We start from the raw sequence: 23,630 nt of genomic DNA, 5'->3' as shown, positions 1-23,630 counted from the left end.
TTGCACGTTTTCTTTCTACTTGTATTAAAGAAGACATGTTAGGAATGAAACAAACTAAAATCTTTACATTTTTGTTCAGTTTTTTAATTGTTGTTGTTTAAAAGGTTGTGCAGTGTTTTGTCGTGTCGTCAAACACGCAAAGCTGATTGGTTCGCATGCCGATCATTTACGCGACCGCAGACGCACCGCCCGCTGATTGGTCGAGAGCTGGGTAACTGGGATCAGAGGCGGGCGCTTCTGGAATAAAAAACCTGTGGGCGGGATTTGAGAGGATCCTACACGATGATAGGCTCATGGTTTGCGTCAGTCTGGATCCCGGGTCTCCCATTGGTTTACACGACTCAGTTGGTTTTCTGCACTGGCAAATGCCGTTAATCACGGTCATTACAGGGCAGCAGCGTCAAGGTAGAAATAATTAGCCGTGAAGTCAAACAATTTTATTTCAAATAAAAGTCCAAAACCTTTTAGCGTTAGAAGGAATACAGCTGTCAGTTATCTTTTGGTCGATAATACTCTGAAACAAGCATTGTACTGAAATGCGATGATACAATACATCACGGCAAGTAGTATTTCCTAAGCAGATACGTTTACTTTGAAGGTTAGACCCGGAAGGTGTATTTTGTGATTGGGTAGCTTGATTTCTATTGGCTGCTGTTGCCTGTAGGCTGAGTATTAGTGACCCACAGACACTCCTGCAGCCAGGATAAAGAGTAATAATACGACGCTGTCTGTAGAAAATAGTCTTGAACCACGTTTGGAGAATAATTTGCCTTAAATAAGCCTTAATGTTTTTTAACAGACAATATTTTACCGCTCGGGAATTAACGTCCGATAACGTTTTTGTTTCAATAGAAATATGAGCAACTAAGCTAGATCGCCTCTTGTAAAACATAATTATTTTTTTTTAGGTATTTGCTGTTGCTTTTTTCGTCGCCGTGGGGAGTTGAGTCCAAAACGCATGGTGCTGTGCTATACCGTGTCTTACTAAAAGCGTAGTGCCGGTGGACAGGTCGACACTCCGGTAAGCAACCTGTTCATCTCCGGAGGATTACCGTTAGAAAGGAGCGCTAGCTGCCGAGCTAGCTAGTTAGTCAGCCACAGTTAGCTCACACGCTATACACTAGCTCGTAGCTCGAGCGCTTTAGCCCGGTTATGTGTTTTTTTTTCACCTGTCATTTGACATATGGCTTATGGTACAACCAGCTCGTTATGCAGCCATTGCAAATGGCTGTTGAGCCTTTGCACATTTTACCGTTATGTCATCCATGTTACCCAGAATTCAGGCGAGGCTTCCCGTCATAACAAAGTGTGTACCGGTAACCCTTCACGGTTTGACGTCTAACGTTCAGCAAATGACCGGAAGTGCTGTCCTTATTCTCGTGTCGTCGATAACCAGCTAATAGCATGACGTATGCAACCTGTGCGGGGTGCAGGGTCGCTGCTCGAGACTGTTCTCTGTGGATGCACACAGAACAGTCTCGATAAGATCCCGTGGAGTTAATCATCTCATGGTCCACGTCGTGCAGCCTCATTTAGGCCCCTGACGAATCATGTGGAGGAGAGTCTTGAGATGAAGTGGGCATAGACGATCTACCACGATGCACAACGTTAAATGATGTTCAAAGTTGTTGAATTAAGGCCTTTAGTCGAACTGGTACCTCTGATGTGTCAATGGGCAAGAGAGTGTGATATTGTAAAAAATAATCAAATAAAAATGGAGTCTGGAGAGACATAATACGTCTAAGACCAAGAGAAGTACACCCTAAAACCATAGACATAAATATGGTGTCATTTGGTGCAGATCATGTCTCCTGGGCCTGTTTGTCTCTGCGGGTTCCACTTTGTGCGGTTGCTTGGCGATACAGTACATTTGGTTCCCCAGCCAAGTGGTGCTGTAACAGTGTGCCATTTTTACACATTCAAGACGCAGGGTACCTTTTGATGAGTGAAAAACATTGAAATACCGCCCTGTTATTGGAGACCAGACTAGTTCCAGCCCATGTGCTCTATATAGAATAAGACAAATTGGACTAATAAGAACATCAGTCTAAGGAAATCACTAAAATATATTTGATAGAACGATGATAATAATGTACTCAATTCATACAGCACGTTTCTTACCACGGCTACAAAGTGCTTTCCAGGAAAAAAAAAACAGCAGATTAAAAAACAATACAATGACAATGGAATAAAACGCAAACAACAGAGGCATTGTAAAAATACCAAAGAATAAAATAAAGTTTACAACTATATCAAATGGCCAGATAGGGCTGATACAACCCAGCAACTTATTCAAAAGCACTTTCCTATGAAAGAAGGTTTTGGTGTTGGAAAGTTCTGATTTGGTAACTTATCGTGAAAATGATCAAATCTCAAATTTAAATACAGCAAAAGATATTTGCTCTTTTCATTTTCAACCTTAAATACAAGTGTCAGCCTTATTAAACCCATCATACTGTCCTGGATGATTATAGACACAATCTGCATTTCTTACACTTTCAGTTATTAAGATAGGGGTTGAAATAAGAGTATTGAAGAAGCTTATCACTGATGTTGATGTTGCCTTGTGTTCTGTCTCTTGCATCCATAGTGATGGAGAATGCTCATACTAAGACAGTGGAGGAGGTTCTAGGCTTCTTCAGTGTGAACGAGTCCACAGGTCTGAGCTGTGAACAGCTGAAGAAGACCAGGGAGAGATGGGGACCCAACGGTACTTTGTTTCTTTCCATCAAACACTTTCTTCAAAAGGAATGCACCATCACTGTCGTCTCATGAGAGTTAAACTGTGCAGTGGATTTGATCCATCTTTTCTTTATGATGATAATGATGAAGTCCCAACAAGTGTTACTGCGACAGCCACGAACACAATTATAACCATCATCATAATGAAATACATATTCCTACAACATTAGACTTCATTCAGGTTAAATACTTCTCACATGCTACTAGGTTAAGTAAATACTGGTAGTATTTTAACTTAAACTAGTAGTCTTGACTAAATTCAGTGAACATATCTTTGTCTTAACCTCTTGGCACAAAAAAAACAATATTTTACTATTTCTACCTGTTTTGCTTCTTAATATCAAACAAATTTACATCTTATATTTGCATTGTAATCTTTAAGTGAGCCCTCAAGCTATGAACAGAAAACAATATTTTAACTTTACTTATTTATAGACTTCTACTCAACATTATATATTTTAAATGGGCACCTATGGCCATACACCGTATTAGTGTCGAAACGTATTTGATTAATTTAAATGCAATTTCAGAGCAGCAGATACTTGTTTAAGTATGTGGACGCACCAGTAAACTACTGTAATGTCAAACATTTAACCCTTCAGTGTAGTTATTTTCATAGAACATTTATTTTGTAAGGCACACAAGGTTTTCTGGTCCAGAAACACCGATTTTCTTGCAGTGTAACTGGTTGAAAATTACACACTCACTATTGTTAATTCTCCATATTTTTCTGTCCACGATTAAACATATTTGGCCGCCCCTGCCTTATATATTCTGTCTTCAGTAAAAGGGGTCCTGTATATCTGCATCATGTTCAAGTATCAGCGAGCACAATATCAATCAAGTCCTGCTGCAAAAAAAGTGCTTGAGGAAAGAAAAATCACTTCTCACTACTCTGCACTGTAATTTATTAAAGTACCAGTGTTGATGATACAATTCTTTTTTCTTTCCTCCATCCTCCCTCGCTGCTTTCTATCTACCTTTGAACTCTTTTTTGACTCACAGAATTGCCAGCTGAAGAAGGTGAGCTATCTGTCTGCGTTCTATTCTGCTCCTCTTGTGTCTTTTTGTTTGTCCCGTGGTCGTCAGTAGCTCATCTAGATTAAACCTCGTCGCTGTGTCTACCTTTCTTCCACTGATCATTGGGCTCCTTGGTGTCTTCTTGCAGGGAAGTCCCTTTGGGAGCTGGTCCTGGAACAGTTTGAGGATCTGTTGGTTCGAATCCTGCTGCTGGCTGCATGCATCTCTTTTGTAAGGCAACACAACTTTGTGCACGCCCACGAGCAAACGCATACACTCTCACACACACACACACACACACACACACACACACACACACACACACGTAATAATTTGGACCGGTTGGTATGGACCGTGTAGTTGTGTAAACAGATCCGTTCGTTTAACCCTGCTATATTGAAATTAGTTTCAATAACGCAAACACACATTTCTGTCCGTCTTGTCTTCTGTCCCGTAGGCCTTGGCTTGGTTTGAAGAAGGGGAGGGGACAATCACAGCCTTTGTTGAGCCCTTCGTCATCCTCCTCATCCTCATCGCTAATGCTATTGTGGGAGTGTGGCAGGTAAACAATGTGGTGCAATTTTTGATTGACAATACCTTTCCAGATGCTGTTACGAATGGCTTAGAAAATATAATCAGATCTTTAGCAAATCCAATATTTCCTCAAACTTTGTTTTTTGTCATGAGTTCTTATACACAAGGCAAAAATGACATGGTGGAAGAAAGAAAAAAAGCAATGTCATTGGTTTTTGGAGCAAGGTCGATTTTTCTGAGCTTTCTCCTTGTGAATGAAGGCATCAACCAATCACATTGTGAGGAACAGACATATACTAAACTTATTTAGTGTCAAACTCCCTCAGAGCATTTCCCTAAGAGGACACACAATAAAATACCTGAAGTAACTATTCAACAGTTACCTGAGACAGACAGGCAGACAGACAGACGCTGCTTTGGGTCAAAAGAATCTTGGTAGTTGGCCTGCACAAATTTATTCAAACCTTTTTTTTTTTTTTTGAGTTGCTGCAACTGTCTCAAATAGTTGCTGGTATAAATAGTTTTGAGGCGAGTGTTTGGCATTTTCAAATTATTTAGTTATGTGTAGAGCCCTCAATACAACAAACCTGCACTAGATCCTCCCTTCATGACTGTTATAATGTCCAGTTTTTGTTTCAACCTTTTCCTGCCTATTGTTTTGTCCACCCTGTTTATATCTATGATAGAAGGCTGAATAACTGAAGCACCTCTCGGATAGTAGTGTGAGGACGGAGGACAGAAGTCCTCCAATTCCTTTCACAGACGCTGGCTACATGTTGGACGACGTTTAGCTCCTCCTGTGTCATGTTTGTCTCTTATTTGGTCTGGCATTTCCTGTTGACCTACTTTGGGTTTAACAGTCAGGGACCCACAGGTTTTTGAAGCCTGTTGGGTGGGCATTTAAATGCTCACATGAATGGTAAGAGTCAAACAGAAAGAACCGGTCCGTGACCTGTGTTTTCATGAACCATTCCCCACTTTTAAATCACTGCTCAAAATGTCAATGTGTCAAACAGAGAACTGTCTCACGTTCTATAATACCTTCTCCTGTTGCTTCCTGTCGCTCCTTTCATGAGGACAACCATGCATGTATTCTGTCCATTGAAAGAAACTCCCCCGTGTTGCCGTGTCCCATAGGAGCGTAATGCAGAGAATGCCATTGAGGCTCTCAAGGAGTACGAGCCAGAGATGGGTAAGGTGTACCGGCAGGACAAGAAGAGTGTCCAGAGAGTCCGAGCCCGAGACATCGTACCTGGAGACATTGTGGAGGTCGCTGGTAAGTAGACAAATAACTTTACCAGAAGGGACAAATTCTCTTCCCCTCTTACCTTTATTTTAATTGAAGTGTTTACTGTGCAGCTGTATTATCCAGTAAAAGTAGCAGCATTGGATCAGGTCTCGATTTCGGCAGATTATTAAATGATTGGATTGGGTCGTTGGGGAAATAAACTTGATCGGGACATCACCAGAGGCCTCTTCAAAAAAAGATTAGGTGGTCAGAAGGGGAAAAACAGGACTATGAATGGAAAGTTCAAGCCCCAACAGGTTTTTCCACACACTTGATATGCTGTTTAACAGTGTGTCTGCAGTGCTGCAATGAGCTTGAAAGACAATGCATTTACACTGCGTTGTTGTTTATACATGGTTAAAATAACACGGCGGCGTCTTTGTTTAGTCATTCCTGGCAAACGTCTTAATCTCTGCCCTCTCCTCTGGCTGTTGTCGTCATGGAAACTCAGTGAGAGGCACACAAAGCCGTCATGGAAAATATTTGATTGGAGTCTATTGCTGCTTTGAGATGGACTAAAGCTGGAATAAATCCTGCTTCAATAGTACGTTAATGACATTTGTAACAGTTCATCCACTTGAAATGTTTTTTAATGTTAAAGTTCAGGAAGACTTTCAAGGTGCTCGTGACTGCCAGCGTTAGTATTTAGTGTAGAGATGCACGATTGCAATTATTTGCAGATATTCTTTCTTTCTAAGAACTATAATTGACGGCATACGCAACCCTTTTGTAAATTTTAATTTCTTTGTATGTTCCTAATGATCCTAAAACCTATTTTCTCCCAAACTGCATTTAGTTCCAGGACCTTCTTGTTGTCAAATCAGATATATGAGACTCACCGGCGGTCACCGCTTATGCTGCCGATCAGCTGACACCTGGTTAACAGTTGGTGTGTCTCTAATTCTGGGCTCTGGCTTTTTTTGGGAGGTTGTAAAGGTTGTACAGCCACTGGTTTGTCACAAATGTGACCAGTGAGAAAACATCTATGCCTCCTGAGCGTCTTTCAGGTGTTGTTCCCGAAAACATCGTCGGCGCTCTTCTGTCGTCAAAGACGGCCACTGGACAGAGGTGTCCAGATGGGACCTTGTCCAATGGGTCCACTGGCTTTTTCAACATGTAACAGCTGAAACAAATCATTTGAGAAATGTTTTGTCTTTGAATCGGCACGTTGAGGTCGTTGCATCGACGGATAACGTCAGTCCAGCTGGGTTGTATGAACCCAGTCAGCTGTAGGAACAGAACCATTTCATCTTGACCCAGTCAGAAATGTTGAATCCTCCAGATACCATCGCTATTTCAGGCTGGTGTGTGTGTGTGTGTGTGTGTGTGTGTGTGTGTGTGTGTGTGTGTGTGTGTGTGTGTGTGTGTGTGTGTGTGTGTGTGTGTGTGTGTGTGTGTGTGTGTGTGTGTGTGTGTGAGAGAGATCCAGTGTCCTTCTGTCTGTAGTAAAAGTATTCGACTTACAGAGCATGGGAACTCGATGACACTAATCAGAGCTGGAGGCTGTGTTTAATGTGACACAGTTCTATTTATTTTCCAACATAATGGGGTGACCGATATAACGTACTGGGTAGAGATGCACATTTTTGTCCTGACGCTGCTAATGTTTTGTGTTGGTAATTTGGGCTGATTTTTATGAACATGTCCATCATCATTACAATGTATGTGATGTTTTCTCTTTTATCAGTTTGACCAAAATGATTAGTTTGGCTACACTAATGATGACTAATAAAACAACAATGACACGGGACAAAGACTAAATTAAAAAGTAGCTGACAAATTAAGAGAGAAAACCTTTTTACAAAAAGTAATGACTATAGTTGACTAAAATGTCATGACTTCATTGACTACAAGGTTTTGAGTTATTGTTGACCTAAACTAGGCTAAAACAATGAAAACAAAAGCTCTAAAAATGACTAAAATCTGACTAAAACTATTAAGAAATTTTGTCTCAAGAGTAAATCTAACATAGCTGCCAAAATACAAAGTGCTGTTGTGCTCATTGTTGGCATTTTAAGATGTCTCCACTCTGGATTCCATTAACAAATGTGAGAAATATGAATTAGTGTGATGTTTTAATTCGAACCAGCTTGATGTGGACCAAGTCTGAGAGTTCATCCCCCTGCCTCATATTTGAGATTGACACAAATCCTACCGCCTGTATAACAAATGACACCTCCTTTTTATGAGACCTGTTGGCTGTACAGGTCAACTGTTCACTAACTTCCATCTGACATACGGCCGCGGGCTGTATGACACCCCTGCTTAAGACGCTGTAGCCCCGCCCCTAAAGCATCCCCAGCTTTATGGTCTATTTGACTCTAAAATTAACCCAAATTTACTAAATGAACATCATGCTGTATTGAAAAAGACTTGAAACTAGAGATTGACAACATATATTCATGTTTACAATGTTTACTGATGGAATACATCAAGAGTAGAAGTAGATTTTTCTATACAATCTGACTTTTTTTTGCAACCAGAGAATGCAGGTCAGGGCCCGACATTAACATTTGCCCGCTTGCCAGGGACATATGTGATCTCTATTAAGGGCCAATATTCAGTCCAAATATGCTGCAATAATGTTTTCCAGTCACCGATCCCATATTGTAAACAACTAATTTGTTTAAATCATCAAAACGTTATCATGACGTGTTCAAATGTAATCTTGTAAAATTTTGTTTTGTTGAAAAACTTGAATAAATCCAGTTGTTTGATGGAGATGTTTTCACAGCAATATACATTTCTTTAAAAGAGAGAGAATTATGACCAGTTTAACTTATTTAGTTTATCTCTAGCTCTAAACCAGCTCATCATACATTATTAAAACTACTAATGCCAAATATTTGTATCAATGAAAATACAATCTTTTTTTCCTAATCATTTTTAATTGTTTGTTTTTATTCAACCAACTACTATAGGTTAAAAGGATAACATTTAGACTTTAAGTTTTGTCAAATTTTCACAATCTTTGTTGATTTAATTTTTTCAACAATAGGCCTACATTTTCCATTTTGGACAAGTAAGTGAGCTTAATGTCAAGCTCTGCATGTTGAAGGCACTTCAGCTGGGGCTTCACTTTTCAGGTCACTATTCTGGTATAAACCTTTTTATTGAAAATGTCATACAATACCATAATATGTGACCTCAAAGACAATGGTCATTTCAGCTGGTTTTGGCAAACAGTTGATGTAGTTAAGACGGCCGTGCTGTTGTTTGCTAGACAACCTGCAGCTTTGACAGGATGGGGAGAAGTGAAGGGCTTTGCTTGTTTAAGCCACAGTGTCTGGAGTATGGGACATTTTAAGTGGTTTCAATTTGAAATGCGTGTCATCCAGAGAGAGTGCTATTTAACTGTCGCTATTGTGTCTCATGATCTTCAGATTAGTGCCTTTCTTGTTGTTTTATGGTGTGACAGCAGGAGAGGAAGCCAGGCAGCTTTCTGCTTCATTGTCTACATCGTATTTAAGTATTAGTTGACGTCTAACTCGTGCTACCATTTAGATTGTTAGAGGCTCACTTCTTGCCCATTACATTTGGCTTATTTAAGTCAGGGAATCAAAATTCATAGACAGGATTGAATTCAAAGACCACATCTTTCCTTACATAAACTAAATACAAAATTGAAATAAAAAAAGTTTTTCTGTTCCCAACACCCTGCAGTTGGTGATAAGGTCCCAGCTGACATCAGGCTGACGTCCATCTGTTCCACCACTCTGAGGGTGGACCAGTCCATTCTGACGGGGGAGTCTGTGTCGGTGCTCAAACACACAGACCCTGTACCGGATCCCCGAGCCGTCAACCAGGACAAGAAGAACATGCTCTTCTCAGTGAGTCTCAACAGCCATATCTTCTTTTCCTGATTCACATACAATCCACATAAAACCAGGCAGAAAGACAGACATGGGACTACCAAGTGTTTACCATGTTTATACTTAAAGGATCAAATTAGTGATATTATTTTTATATATTATTATATTATTATAATTTGTTGTATTGTCAATATCAATGTTGCTCTTGGTGACCACACACACACACACACACACACACACACACACACACACACACACACACACACACACACCATCCTGTACTCAATAAAACACCAAATGTGGATTAATCCGCCGCTGAAAATAGTCCCTAACAAATGCACTATTACATTGCGCTTTTAATCTGCTCAGAGTTGGGATTCTAATTTAAAGCAATTTCTGTAACCCATAGTCAGCCGCCTTAACAATCGGTTATCTGTTAATAATGAATAACTTCTTCCAACCGGTAATGCCCTCAGAGCGGTGTGTTGGTTTCGTTTGGAAACATGTGTAGTTAGAGTCCTACTGTCTGCAGCTGCTTCTGTTCCAGATGCTAGTTTAGCATTAGCGTGTGTGTGTGTGTGTGTGTGTGTGTGTGTGTGTGTGTGTGTGTGTGTGTGTGTGTGTGTGTGTGTGTGTGTGTGTGTGTGTGTGTGTGTGTGTGGTCACCAGGTGGTCTGTGGTCAAAGAACAGCAGCCAGTGATGTTTTATTTAGCATCATCACTCTGACAGGCTGCAGATCTGCAGGATGTCTTTGTTGCTGTGGTTCTCTGAGGGCTGCTGGACTGAGTGTGACTTCACACACTGATGTGGGTGAAATTTGCTGTTTTGGGAGGGAAATTCATCATAAATAATACACTTAATTATCACATTTCACTTTGGCAGCATATGAAATAGACACAGATGACACTCGCACTGCTGAAGTACAGAAACCCTGTGCTACTATGTTTGTTTTGATGGAAACGAGTTACACGGTAAAGTTCACAACCTTTGTCTAGGGTACCAACATTGCAGCGGGCCGTGCCATCGGGGTTGTCGTGGCAACAGGGGTGCAGACAGAGATTGGGAAAATTCGAGATGAGATGGCCGCCACAGAGCCTGAAAGGACCCCACTACAACAGAAACTGGACGAGTTTGGAGAACAGCTGTCTAAGGTAAGGCGCTTTTCTGGTCACTTTGGACTCAAACTTTATCGTCTGTGTTACAACCTCACACTTGTCTTGATTTAACCTGCAGGTCATCAGTGTGATCTGTGTGGCAGTGTGGGCCATCAATGTGGGACACTTCAATGACCCGGTTCATGGAGGCAGCTGGCTGAGAGGAGCTGTCTACTATTTTAAGATCGCTGTTGCGCTGGCTGTAGCTGCCATACCAGAAGGTCAGACCTCTTCTCCATCTATTCATGCAGAAAAGTCACTTCTTGAACATGTGTAATCCTTTTGTTTGCACCCCTACCTTCACAGATAATCAAACGGCATCAATATGTTTTATGCATGGAAAAGCTTTCTCATCACCCTATTGTGTTTCCTCACAGGCCTCCCAGCAGTCATCACGACCTGCCTGGCTCTGGGCACCAGGAGGATGGCCAGGAAGAACGCCATCGTCCGCAGCCTGCCGTCAGTGGAGACGCTGGGTTGCACATCTGTTATCTGCTCTGACAAGACGGGAACACTGACCACCAACCAGATGTCAGTCAGCAGGGTAAGATGAAAGAAGGAATGTGACATCACACGGATACAGCCACCTTGTATGAAACGCACTAGGCCAGTCAGCCTCATTTAGCTCTCATACGACTGATAAGATGCAGTGTTACTGACTACATCATACTGATGATGAGGGGATCCTCCAAAAGCAGGCGATTTAGAAATCTATGAAAAGTAGTTTGCTAATCCAAAAGATCATCTAGTGGCTTGTCATGCTAACATTGGATTAACAAAGGGTTAAGATCACTTACATCCTGTTTAACAAATAGATATACTGTACATTATCTTATAAAAGCCAGTATTACAGTTATGGCAGAGTTCAGCAGTCAAACATTGTCTGGTAGCGAATACAGGCTGGGTAAAAATAAACATTAAGGATATAACTGAAGTCCTACCATAAAGTTTCACATTCAAAGACTACCGACAACAGCCGGATTACTTTTAACGTGAAACATTAGCAAGAAGTGTTGAGTTTCATTGACGGCATCTTTACATCAAATGAAAAATCCGCCAACTAGAATCATCAGGGAATGATTAGTCAAGTAAATAAAAATTTGTGTAAAAAAAATAACTCTATGGACTTAACCTCACATGTGATCTTCTAATATGATGAACTAATCGACTACCGCATTGTCTGTCTGTCTGTCGTTCTGTGTGTGTGTGTGTGTGTGTGTGTGTGTGTGTGTGTGTGTGTGTGTGTGTGTGTAGATGTTTGTAGTAGACAGTGTGTCAGGGGAGCGCTGCAGCCTGAGCGAGTTCACAGTGACTGGATCTACTTACGCCCCTGAAGGGGAAGTGTGAGTGTCTTTAACCTTTAACACTTAACCCTTAACCCCTGACAGTTTATGGATTATGCATTATGAGGACCCACAATTCATCTCCTTTCTTTTTCTTAAAATTTGTATTCATTGCCTCCACTTTTCCCTCTTTATTCCTGTTTCCTCTGTCGTGGCCGGTCCTTCTGTCTTTGCAGTTATAAGGACGGCTCAGTGGTGAAGCCCAGTCGCTATGAAGGCCTGGTGGAGATGGCCTCAATCTGTGCTCTGTGCAATGACTCATCACTGGACTACAACGAGGTAACATGACTGCTCCATAGATTACCCTACATGGTACCAGAACACTCACAACTGATGGTGTGTTACAACAAACACCGTCAGCAGCATACTTTAACTGTGTGTGTGTGTGTGTGTGTGTGTGTGTGTGTGTGTGTGTGTGTGTGTGTGTGTGTGTGTGTGTGTGTGTGTGTGTGTGTGTGTTCCAGACCAAGGGTGTGTATGAGAAGGTTGGAGAGGCAACAGAGACTGCTCTCTGCTGTCTGGTGGAGAAGATGAATGTGTTCGACACTGACCTGATAGGACTGAGTCCCGTCGAGAGAGCTACAGCGTGCTGCTCCGTAAGTGTGTGTGAGAGAGGCTCCTGTAAAGTTAAAGAAAGTTCTGGTGCTAATGACTCTTTGAGCCTTCCATCCTTTGAACTGCAACCTTTTCCATTGTCTTCTCTCTCATGTCCTGCTACCTAAGAGGTAGAGTGATTGTACTGAGTCGTTTCACATTCTGTCTCTCTGTTCTTTGGCATCAGTGTTTCAAAGCGACACAGCAACAGGTGTTTTTATTTTAGTATGTTCTGCCAAAAAAAAGCTCACACATTTTTTTTACTGTTTGTTTTTAGGTGATTAAGCAGCTGTTGAGGAAGGAGTTGACGTTGGAGTTTTCCAGAGACAGGAAGTCCATGTCAGTCTTCTGTTCATCCAATAAACTCACACGGTCTGCCTCTGGAGCCAAGATGTTTGTCAAGGTGTGTTCCACATCAATAGTTATCCAGTGACTGCCTTCAATTTCGAGTCCCTTTTTAGTAGTTTTTATATTGTTTCAGTCGACCAAAACTCAAACGTTTCACCACTGTGACAGAATTCCTTTTTCATTAGATTATATTGAATATTTCAGTCAATCAAGTCCAGCCAAAACTATATTTTTGGTCTGTTTGGGTTCCCTCCGGGTTCTCCGCTTCCTCCTTCAATCCAAAGACATGCAGGTTAATTGATGACTCTAAACTTCCCGTAGGTGTGAATGTTAGCGTTTCTCTCTCTGCTGACCTGTCCAGGGTGTAGCCCACCTTCTCTGAGCACTAGCTGAGCTAGCTGGGATCGGCTCCAGTTAATGAGTGTTTGGATGGAAGGACAGTCAAGAACACAGGTTCAATGATTAGGAATGCAGCTTTGTAGGATGAGCATGTAAGCGAAAATACTATTTAATAATCATTGAAATTATTTGATCATTCTTCGAGGACCCCCTACCTCCTGCAGGTACTTCCTGGGAAGTGTGAGAGACTATAGGGATAAAACAAAGCCTGTATGAATTAAAGAACAGTGTGTAACGTCGGCACATTTTAAAATGTCCGATGAACCACCAACTTTACGCATTAAACAGGCCTGAGACCAGCAGGACAGAGACGGACCGAGCGCCGTCACCACCGAATGAGTGTGTGTGTGTTTGAGTCCCAGAGTGAGGGAAAGAGAAGGTTAAAGGTGAAGAAAATAAAGAGATATTATTTTAGACTACATTCTAGTCTCGTATTACAGTTTAATATTTAATGTCGTCTTGACTTTAGTCATGGAAGAAAAAGTATTCAACTAACATATTTTTTGTTAACCTTATTAGCACCTGTTCCACATTGACTAACATTGGTCTCGCCCTGCAGCATGTTGGAGCTTCCAGCAGCAGCAGCCTCATGCTGTCGTTATACGTGTGTCTTTAAAAGAGAGGTCTTTATGAGCCAACATTGCTTGTGCATACAACGCGCTGTCCGTTTATGTTATGTTATCATCTGATACATCATCGGTGTCATGGTAAAGTATTTAGCCTCAGACAGGAAGAAATAATAATATTCTGTCTTCCTTATTCTGACAAAAATGCTATTATTTGCATTATATAAGATGTTCAAATCTATACCATATGATGAACATATCCTCAATAAAAGGTCTCGGAGGCATCAATAAAATACAAAATAATTGTATTTATCTAAATGCTCCTTTCAGGCAAAAGATGCACATGTCAGCGCCATGTTGCCTTTAGAGCCAGGCTGGTGCTCAGGACGTGTACAGGGAGTAAAGCATCTTCTTCTTCCTCCCCGTCTCTCAGGGAGCTCCAGAGAGCGTGTTGGAGCGTTGCAATTATATCCGCCTCAGCGGTGCTACTCGTGTGCCTCTGAGCCCGGCGGTTCGAGAGCAGATCCTGTCCAATGTGAGGGAGTGGGCATCAGGCCGAGACATGCTGCGTTGCCTCGCCATGGCAACCAGGGACACGCCCCCTGACATCCACTGCCTCAACCTGGAGAACTCCGCTGTCTTTGCTGACTATGAGGTGATGATGATGAAATGTTCTTAAAAACAGAACACTGTCGACTTCACAAGAACTAGAACCTGTGTCTCCTGAATGGGAGCAGGAGACTGTCCTCTGGTTCGTCTTCACTAAATGAGTGAACTGTTGTCCTCCATGTCTCCTCTTCCCAGTCCGACCTGACCTTTGTGGGCTGTGTGGGCATGTTGGACCCCCCCAGGAAAGAGGTGCTTAGCGCAGTCCGAATGTGTCGGCAGGCTGGCATCCGAGTCATCATGATCACAGGTATCACCACACACCTAGATGGACACGTCGTGTGCTAAAACACTGCTTTTTACTTCTTGTGATGACATTTCTTCAAGTGCTTCGTATCTATAAAATCTGTACAACCTACGCTAAAAGATTACGGAAGTCAAATGAACCATGGTAATAGATAAAAGTATTAATTTTGTTTCATGAATAAAAAAAATCTAAATTTAAAAAAGAAAATATTTCTCTACACATTTTTGGAGCGACGTACATTTTGAAGTAACTGTCGTTACTTCACGTGCACATGTAAAAATAAAAAGGCATGTACATCACAATACTTTTCTGCTACAAAAAGAATGATTGATTGTTATCAGCTGTTATTAGTTCTAAATAGTTTGATTGGTGGTTTCTACAGAAGCCAATAAGAAGAGCCGATCAGATGACTCATTGATTTTCCATACTCATTTGTCTGCTTTCTCACCGCTCTTTAGTTCGCTCCAAGAGGGACACAGCTGCACACACACACACACACACACACACACACACACACACACACACACACACACACACACACCGTGCCGCGGAGCATCCAGAAGGAACATTACCTATAGACTGACATGCGTAAAAATGATCTCTGTATTGATGGTTAACTGTCGATATCCACGATACACAATAAACACCCTGACCATGCAGATCAATCTAGTTACGCACATTACAGACAAACGATAAAGTCACTAACCAGGGCAAAGCACTCACATTTAAAATGACTGACAGGAAATTATAGATGTGAGGTTTTTCCTTTATCCTTCATTGCAGCATTAGAATTGCTAATGTTTATCTGTTTTTAAGTCAAAACTGTGTTGCTTTTGGGGTAAGCTTTTAGGGGAGCATTTACTGTTTTAAGAAATATCTCTCATCAAACTTCCTGTTACTTTTGTGACTTAAATCAACTCGGAGAACTTAGTTGGTAAACTTTGTCAGAAATCGCACCTGGCAAATAAATCGAAAACCTTTTTGTTTTTCTCTCCAGGTGACAACAAAGGGACAGCGCTGTCTATCTGTCGGAGGGTGGGCATCATCACGGAGCAGGAAGAGGAGCAGGGCGGGGTTATCGGGGGCCTGACGGGGCGGGAGTTTGATGAGCTGCCGCCTCACCTGCAGCGCCAGGCCTGCAGGACGACACGGTGCTTCGCCAGGGTGGAACCGGCTCACAAGAGCCGTATTGTGGAGTACCTGCAGAGCCTCAATGACATCACTGCTATGGTGGGTGTTCATTCAACAACTCCAGACAACTAACAGACAACTGTACTTGTTTAAAGCTTTACGCCAACAACAACAGTTACACGTCTTTTGTTCCTCAAGAACCAAAACTGATACATGCACACTGGTTAACTCAGTACTTGACAAACTCCCCATTCTCTTTAAAGAAAAACATCGTCACAACAAAATAGTATTTTGTTTTTCTAAAACCGTAAGCAGATAAACATAGGTTTCAACTTTAATGAATAGAGTTTGAAGGTAGTAAAGCTTTTTGTGATTAGCTCCTTTAGCCTTTAAGTTGCCAGACACCTTCGCTGAGAGCCCTCAGCAGAACGAGTGCAGACGTCCCCTTCTTAGTCAAGCAGTCAGCGAGCTGTTCCTTGGAGGCTGACCAGATGATCTGCTGGATGGTCCCAGAGTGGACCAACTCCTTGACGCTGCTGATTTCGAAGCGGAGTCTCTTTTCAGAAGAAGAGAGTGATTGTCCGTTACACACACAATGGGCAAGTTGTTCCGTGTACTGTGGTCAGTTCGGAGTAGAGTGTAGCCAAAAAGACTGCACTGTCAATGCCATCTGCAAGTGCCAAAGTCTCTCCTGCTGAGGTGCTTCGGACAACTCTCCTGATGCTCCTTGACCCCCAGCATATGGGTGAGAATCGTCCATTCTCTCCCATGAGCATGACCAGGTGCCTCCTTCTGGAAGGTTTCCCATCGAGGAATCACTAAACACCACTAGTTTCAGTGAACTGTCTTTTCTCAAGTGCTGAAACATCTAGGTCACCTCTTCCGATTTCAGTTTCCTGGCAAGTTTGTTTGCAGTGTAGAGTCTGAAAAGTAGCATGCGTTGTACTTGATGCTAGAATGGGTATGTCGCACATTATGTCGGGTCTACTCTGCCTATTTGGCCAATCTTCGACTTCAACATGTCAGTTTCAGTGCCTGTTAAAGGAGCCTCTCGCTGTGTGACTCTGTTGGGGTCTACAGGAATGGGTTATAGATTATTGATGTAAATCCTTTGTTGCACTTGTATCTCATCCTCTTAAAGAGTGAATCTCCATTCCAATGTAGCTGAAGCCGTTGTGCTCTTCACGTTCAACTTGAAAAGTCATCCAGTCATCCAGCTAGTAAAACACTGCTGGGACAACTTGTAACACAGTGCATGGTGTCTTTCACTCTGTTGTGCCAATACATAGAAGCATCTGCTACGCCTCGTACTGGCGATCCTTTTGCTTTTTCCAAAAAACAGAGTCCATTTTTCCATTTCTCGTAAGACTTCTTCTTGTCAAACCATGTTAACTCAATAATTCCAGCGACAACTGTACATGTTTAAAGCTTTACTCCAACAACGGTTACACGTCTTCTGTCCCTCTAGAACTTAACAGTGGGAGCACCTTCTCGTGCTTGATGCAGTATCACAAATGCGTTCATAACCAGCGTTTCTTCATCCTCCCCCCTCTCTCGTGACTCAGACAGGTGACGGGGTGAACGACGCGCCTGCACTGAAGAAGGCGGAGATCGGCATCGCTATGGGCAGCGGCACAGCGGTGGCTAAGTCGGCCGCCGAGATGATCCTAGCCGATGACAACTTCTCCACCATCGTGGCTGCAGTGGAGGAGGGCAGAGCCATTTACAACAACATGAAACAGTTCATCAGATACCTGATCTCATCCAACATAGGAGAGGTGGTCTGGTTAGTAGAGGAGCAGATATAAGTGGATGCAGAAGACGTGGTGTACCAACATTCAGGTTATGGATCATCTGGGCCTCTAACTGTTACCTTCTCTTCCATATTTCCTTCCATTCTATTCAGTATTTTCCTGACGGCCGCGCTGGGCATGCCTGAAGCACTGATCCCAGTGCAGCTGCTATGGGTCAACCTCGTCACCGACGGCTTCCCTGCAACGGCGCTGGGCTTCAACCCTCCAGATCTGGACATCATGTCCCGCCCCCCACGCTCCCCCAAAGAGCCCCTGATCTCCAGCTGGTTGTTTTGCCGCTACCTCATCGTCGGATGTGAGTCGTGAGCATCGACACAGAAATATATCTGCAGATGACGTGTTCATTGTCACGGCATCTTACCTGCAGGTTACCACTAAATAGCTACTTACCACCCTTCTGTGCAGGTTATGTGGGAGCTGCCACTGTCGGCGCTGCTGCCTGGTGGTTCATGGCAGCCCACGACGGACCAAAGCTTTCCTTCTATCAACTGGTAAACACACAGTACCTCTCATCACTACAGCGCTTTCATATTATAGTACTGTAGTTGAATGGATACACTGTGGTGATAACACAAGAAGGGGGAGCAGTTAAAACGAAAGTTACAAAGGTAACTACGGTTCTATGAATCCTGGATGACCGCCAGAGGCAGTGTTTTCACACTGGATATCTTCCGTCTCGCGCTTGTGCAGTTCGAGTACGTATACCAAAAACGTCACGTGTGACCTCGGATGAGTCCCCAGCTGGGTATAACTTCCTGCCTCATCCTGAGATCAGGTCCTGCGGAATCTTCTCGCGAAACATGAGATTCCGAGTGACCAAGAACTCTGTCGGTCATCCAGGATTCATAGAACCGTAGTTACCTTCGTAACTTTCGTTCTATTTCATCCTTACTCTATTTCATCCTTACTTCACACTGGATGACTTGTACCAACAAAGTCACAAGGAATGTAAAGGAACCTACCTCGTCTGACTCAGGCAGAGGAATGTGGACGAAGGACCGTGGCAACCACAGAGTGGCAACGTTCACTCTGTAGTATCTGGTAAATGTGCTCGGTGATGCCCATGAGGCCGCCGCACATATATCCTCCATGGACACACCTCTCAGGGTTGCCCATGACGTGGAGACACTCCTGGTAGAATGGCCCCTTACTCCGGGTGGCAGCGCCCGGCCGTTCGCCTTGTATGTTCCCTTGACATGAGTGCAAACGCCTGCAGTGAAGCGTCACTGAGGCTGGTGGCAGTAGTGTCGAAGGTAGCCTGCTGCAGAGAAACTGAGAGGGCAAGCATAAGATGAGAGAGGGAATTGCCAATACGGCCCATGCGTGCTGCCATGTTGTAAGATTGGCAAAGAAGGTCGTCCGTGATCCGACATTGGAGTCGAGGACACCTGGCGTCCGGCCTCAGAGTCTCCTCAGGGGAAACTATGAGAGACGCAATAGTAGGCTCGACGGGTGGCATGTGCTCTAGGCCACATCTTGCCGCCTCCTGCATGGACGCCAGGATTCGGGCATCTGCCGAGAGACGGGAGTGAGCCTTGGGGTTCCTCCAACATGCGTGCAACTCCCTCTGAGAGAGGAACAGAAAAGGTGGCAGGGGCGGGAACGCGCCTGAAGAAAGCACTAGCCGGTGCGGGTTCCGGCTGCTTTAAGTCCAATTGCAGGTGTGCCAGTGCCATGTGAATGACGGACCCCATGGAGTCGTCGACTGGCCCCGCCGAAGGAGTATGGGCTGAGGAATGGGAACCAGGCCTGGAGGAATGGGAGGCCTGCCCGTCACTGTATTCAGTTAAGAAATTGCCGGACGCTGTCAAAGAGACAATGTCCTCCTCTAGGACCGGTTCCTCCGGGACCGGCTCGGCCAGGGGTGGATCTGATGCCCCAGTCCCCCCCGCACTAGGGTGGAGGGTCAGGAGAAGAGACTTCATCTGAGCTAGCTCGGCAGTCAGCAGCTCCACCCTAGAAGTCAACCTTCCGGATTTAGCTCTCCTGGGGGGGGGGGGGGCCGAGAGCCGGCGTTTGACCCGAGTCTGTTGGGCTGGATCCGGTTGTCCTGACGGGGGAAGGTCACCCCCACCCATCAGGCGTTCCACCTCAGCCAATTTAGCGACCCTCACTGCATAAGGCATAATGCCGCAGTTCATGCATGGGTCCGCCGAGAGACCCTCCCTTAGTTGCCCGAGGCCCAGACAGGAGGGGCAAAGTTCATGGCCGTCTTCAGGTTGGAGGGGAGCCAAACAGGTCCCACAGCTGGCAAGGTTAAACATGACCGTGACTCAATGTTCTACCAGTAGCTCCAGCACCTCTTCTAGAGCACCGAGCTAGTGGTAAGTTAAAGAAAAGAAGGAAGCACCGTCCTGTGGCAACAGGTCAGGCACAGTCTGTCTAGGAGAGGGGAGCGCAGCGCTCTCTTCACCAGTCCAGCAGCTGTGTTCCTCGGTTTCCTCCAGTAAGCTTCAGCGAGAGCACTGAGCTAGTGGGGAACCGGTCGAGTGGCAATAGGTCAGGCACAGTCTGTCTAGGAGAGGGGAGCGCAGCGCTCTCTTCACTAGTCCAGCAGCTGTGATTATTGGTGATCAGCCAGTAAGCTTTAGCGCTTTCTTCAGAGCACTGTGCTACTGTGGAGACAGGCCGGCACAGTCTGTCTTCTGACAGCTACTAGTTCTAGTAGCAGTCAGAATTAGCGTGGTCTCGGTTAGCCTGCTTCTTCCTAGCTTGGGGACACTTCGCCACTATAACAGCCGCAATATCTACTGACATTGATGCACGCGCTCAGTATCGTCAACGACTCAACCCCGCAGCGCCACCAAGTCAGTCCGCACGGGACACTCTGCTCGCTTAAGCCGGCCGCGACGGTGTAGCAACCTAGCCGCAACGAGCGGCGCGCCCGTTAGCACACCGCTAATTAGCCGGCAAATAATGTTAGTCGATCTCACCCGATACTTCACGGTGTAGAGGTGATGACCGGGGATAGGTACGCTGCCCGGCTCGAGGGTCCAGATGCCGAGCGCACCGTTCCCTCCTACGAGGGTACAGCTTGTCGCAGCCTTTGGAGGGCGAGAGACCTGCGACTCCGACCGGAGGTCACAAGGCTACCGGCAACGAGCTCCGTTTACACAAGTTCAGCTTTAGTTGATGCTAACACATTCGTTAGCCTGCGTAGCGAGAAGATGAAAAAAGACCTGATCTCAGGATGAGGCCGGGAAGTTATACCCGGCTGGGGACTCATCCGAGGTCAGCGCTCGAACTGCGCAAGCGCGAGACGGAAGATATCCAGTGTGAAAACACTGCCTCTGGCGGTCAGTAAGGATGAAATAGAACCTTCTTGTGACCATAGTATACAAAATAAATTCATATACGAGTATAATTAAGACGTCAAATGTAAAAGTCTTCTATGAAACGCTTTACTGTCTTTTACTGCGTTCTTTGTTTCGCTGTCACCACTCTGATCTGATCAGCGACGTCTCCAGCAGCAGCAGCACTGATGAATCCTCTGTACACTACCTGCTCAGCATCACACAGTTACACACCAGCTGGTGAACACAGTGCAGCATGTAGCAGCTAAAGAGACAAAGGCATTTCTCTCAGACCAAAACAGAGCTAAAAAGGAGAATGAATACTAGACTCACGTTCATCAGGAGACCAGATGTTTTAATACATCGTTGTTTTTCTAACGTCTTCACCAAATCAACAAGGTCATAATATGTCAAGAGGCCAACACATGCAGGCTTAAATAAATACTTGATTCTTTTTTTACCGTGGAGGTGTGAGAGAAAAGCTACGTTATATCCACATATTCAGTTACGCAACAGTTGAGGGCCAATGCTGAAATGTGGTTTGAAGAGAATGTGACCAAGATAAGTACTGAACATTAAAGAAATGAAGACATCAGTACTCAAACAGGCTGATTGTGATGGATCTGATAATAATTGGCCATGTATCAGTCAGACTATGTTTAGGAGAGAAAAGGATCTTGGGTAAGAAGGAAGGTGGCAAGAATGTAATGTCCACGTTTGTTTCCTCCACAGTCCCACTACCTTCAGTGCAGTGAAGGCCACGTTGAGTTTGCTGGTGTGCAGTGTTCAGTCTTTGAGTCTCCTTATCCAATGACTATGGCCCTGTCTGTCCTGGTTACTATAGAGATGTGCAACGCCTTGAACAGGTAAGGATAACACACCCACTAAAGCGCATGTCCTGTGTGAAACAACCCTGTGTGTTTGGGATATATTCCACCTGTATGTTCTGGTTTGGTGTTTGAAGGCCGTAGATCCAAGATACAGATTAAGTTGTTGTAGTCTGAAAAGTCACCGAGTCTTTCTTCTGTTCCTGTGCTGTCCAGTCTTTCAGAGAACCAGTCCCTGCTGAAAATGCCTCCCTGGTCAAACCCCTGGCTGGTGGGGGCCATCTGTCTGTCCATGGCTCTACACTTCCTCATTCTCTATGTCGACCCACTGCCGGTAAGCGTGCATGCGCGGGTCGTACATCATATATCATATATGTTCGTTAACACTTCATATCGAGCCGGGGTTGAAATATCCTTCCTTCTCTCTGTCTGCAGGTAGTTTTCCAGATCCGCCCTCTGTCGTGGCCTCAATGGGTGGTGGTGTTGAAGATGTCCCTTCCTGTCATCTTGATGGACGAGGCTCTCAAGTTCCTGGCCCGCAACTTCATTGAGCCAGGAAGCCAGATCCAGGTCAGAAGACATGCTTCAGTTAAAGTGGAACTTTGGTAGTCTTCAGCCTGGACCCTATCTTTTCATGTTCCTGTCTCTAACTGACTGAACAGTTTTTGTAACTGGTCCAATATATACTGTAACTGTGAGCTCCTAAAAGGGCTGTGAGGGCAACTGTGCAGCGACAGTGTAACGCTACATCCACTAAAAGTGCTGTTGTGGTTCAAGGACTGTTGTCCTCATCGGTCACTGAGACACAAAAACATGAGAAAATAATGTCCAAGTGAGCAACACCAGAGTTACCCTGGTCTTTGTATCTCAAAGTGGTCTGTGCCTAACCCTTTCCTTGTTGCAATCCACATCTCAAAAAGACTCTGGAAGAGGAAGAGGAGCTGCGGAGGATGGGGCCGAGCACGGGATTGTCCGGGGCCATCAGGACGAGGGTGCGCCAGTCCCTGAAGGGCGTGTCCTGGTCTTTCGTCTTGATCTCTGCTCCGCTAGTGATCTGGATCTTCAGCCTGGACTCTGACATCACCAACATCTTCTGGGAGTGATGGAAGAACGAGAGGACGGGCGGACCGTGGGGGGAGAGAAGAAAGAGACCATCTAAAGAAGGACTGTTGGAATAAGATGCAGAGGATTGGGTGTGTATGGGTGAGGTGAGAAAGAAACAAGCAGAGAGGATAAATACTCTGCTGGGATACAATAATGTAAGGGGTTAAGAGTGAAATATTAAGCCAACAGACAATCAAATAACACCAAGAAGGAAAGACCACTTCCTCCTCAATACTAAAAGGTGCTATGTGTAGCATTTCATCTGAATCCATAGCTCACTTAGACTGTCCTGCTATGAGCTCAGACGGCATAGGCCCAGTTTGTCTGTCCAACGCTTGGGCCCAGAGAGAAATATGTCTCTGACATGATATCGCTTTAGCTGTACTTTAATGCTAACCTTTGCATTCTAAAATACTAAGGTTTACATGATAAACATTAGCATGTTAGCATGCCATAACCTGTTTTTTTGTTGGGGACAAACAATGTAATCATCAATGGCTCCCAGCTGCTCCGGCTCGTCACATGTTGCATCTATTTCTATGGTTTCACCAGCTATTCATAAAACCTCCACATATTTTGACTAGCTAGCTTCCAACTAGTCCCTCACTAAATCAGAATGCACCAATGACCGTTGAGAAATAACCCAATCGGCCCTCTTTCCCAGGACAAATGTCTCCGCAGTAGTCAAAGATGTTTATTGGCTCCAGCTCCAATTGGCAGTGATGGAAGCATGGCACCCGGGTGGAC

General features: G+C 44.3%; 1 protein-coding gene across 5 annotated transcripts; it reads left to right on the top strand.

The window, feature by feature from the left end:
* Nucleotides 1-2,592: 2,592 nt before the first annotated feature.
* LOC306737645 (sarcoplasmic/endoplasmic reticulum calcium ATPase 2) lies at nt 2,593-22,882 on the top strand (the record flags this gene model as incomplete). 5 transcript variants are annotated; one of them, XM_079219399.1, is made up of 23 exons in its annotated part: nt 2,593-2,710; nt 3,748-3,765; nt 3,911-3,993; nt 4,220-4,324; nt 5,434-5,572; nt 9,248-9,414; nt 10,393-10,548; nt 10,631-10,772; nt 10,929-11,095; nt 11,806-11,894; nt 12,071-12,173; nt 12,359-12,490; nt 12,766-12,891; nt 14,235-14,456; nt 14,606-14,717; nt 15,712-15,944; nt 17,411-17,631; nt 17,752-17,954; nt 18,065-18,150; nt 21,685-21,818; nt 21,996-22,113; nt 22,215-22,343; nt 22,700-22,882. In XM_079219399.1, the coding sequence occupies 23 exons, from the start codon at nt 2,593-2,595 to the stop codon at nt 22,880-22,882; spliced, it is 3,186 nt and encodes a 1,061-aa protein (XP_079075525.1). The 5 variants fall into 5 exon arrangements, with proteins under 5 accessions (XP_079075525.1, XP_079075526.1, XP_079075524.1 ...); XM_079219400.1 differs by having other exon boundaries at nt 22,215-22,349; nt 22,706-22,882; XM_079219398.1 differs by having other exon boundaries at nt 22,215-22,349; nt 22,703-22,882.
* Nucleotides 22,883-23,630: the final 748 nt, after the last annotated feature.

This window comes from Taurulus bubalis, assembly GCF_910589615.1.
Source record: "Taurulus bubalis genome assembly, chromosome: 6".
Taxonomy (NCBI): Eukaryota; Metazoa; Chordata; class Actinopteri; order Perciformes; family Cottidae; genus Taurulus; species Taurulus bubalis.
The sequence above is the reverse complement of the archived record's forward strand: the minus strand, read 5'-3'. Positions and strand labels throughout refer to the sequence as shown.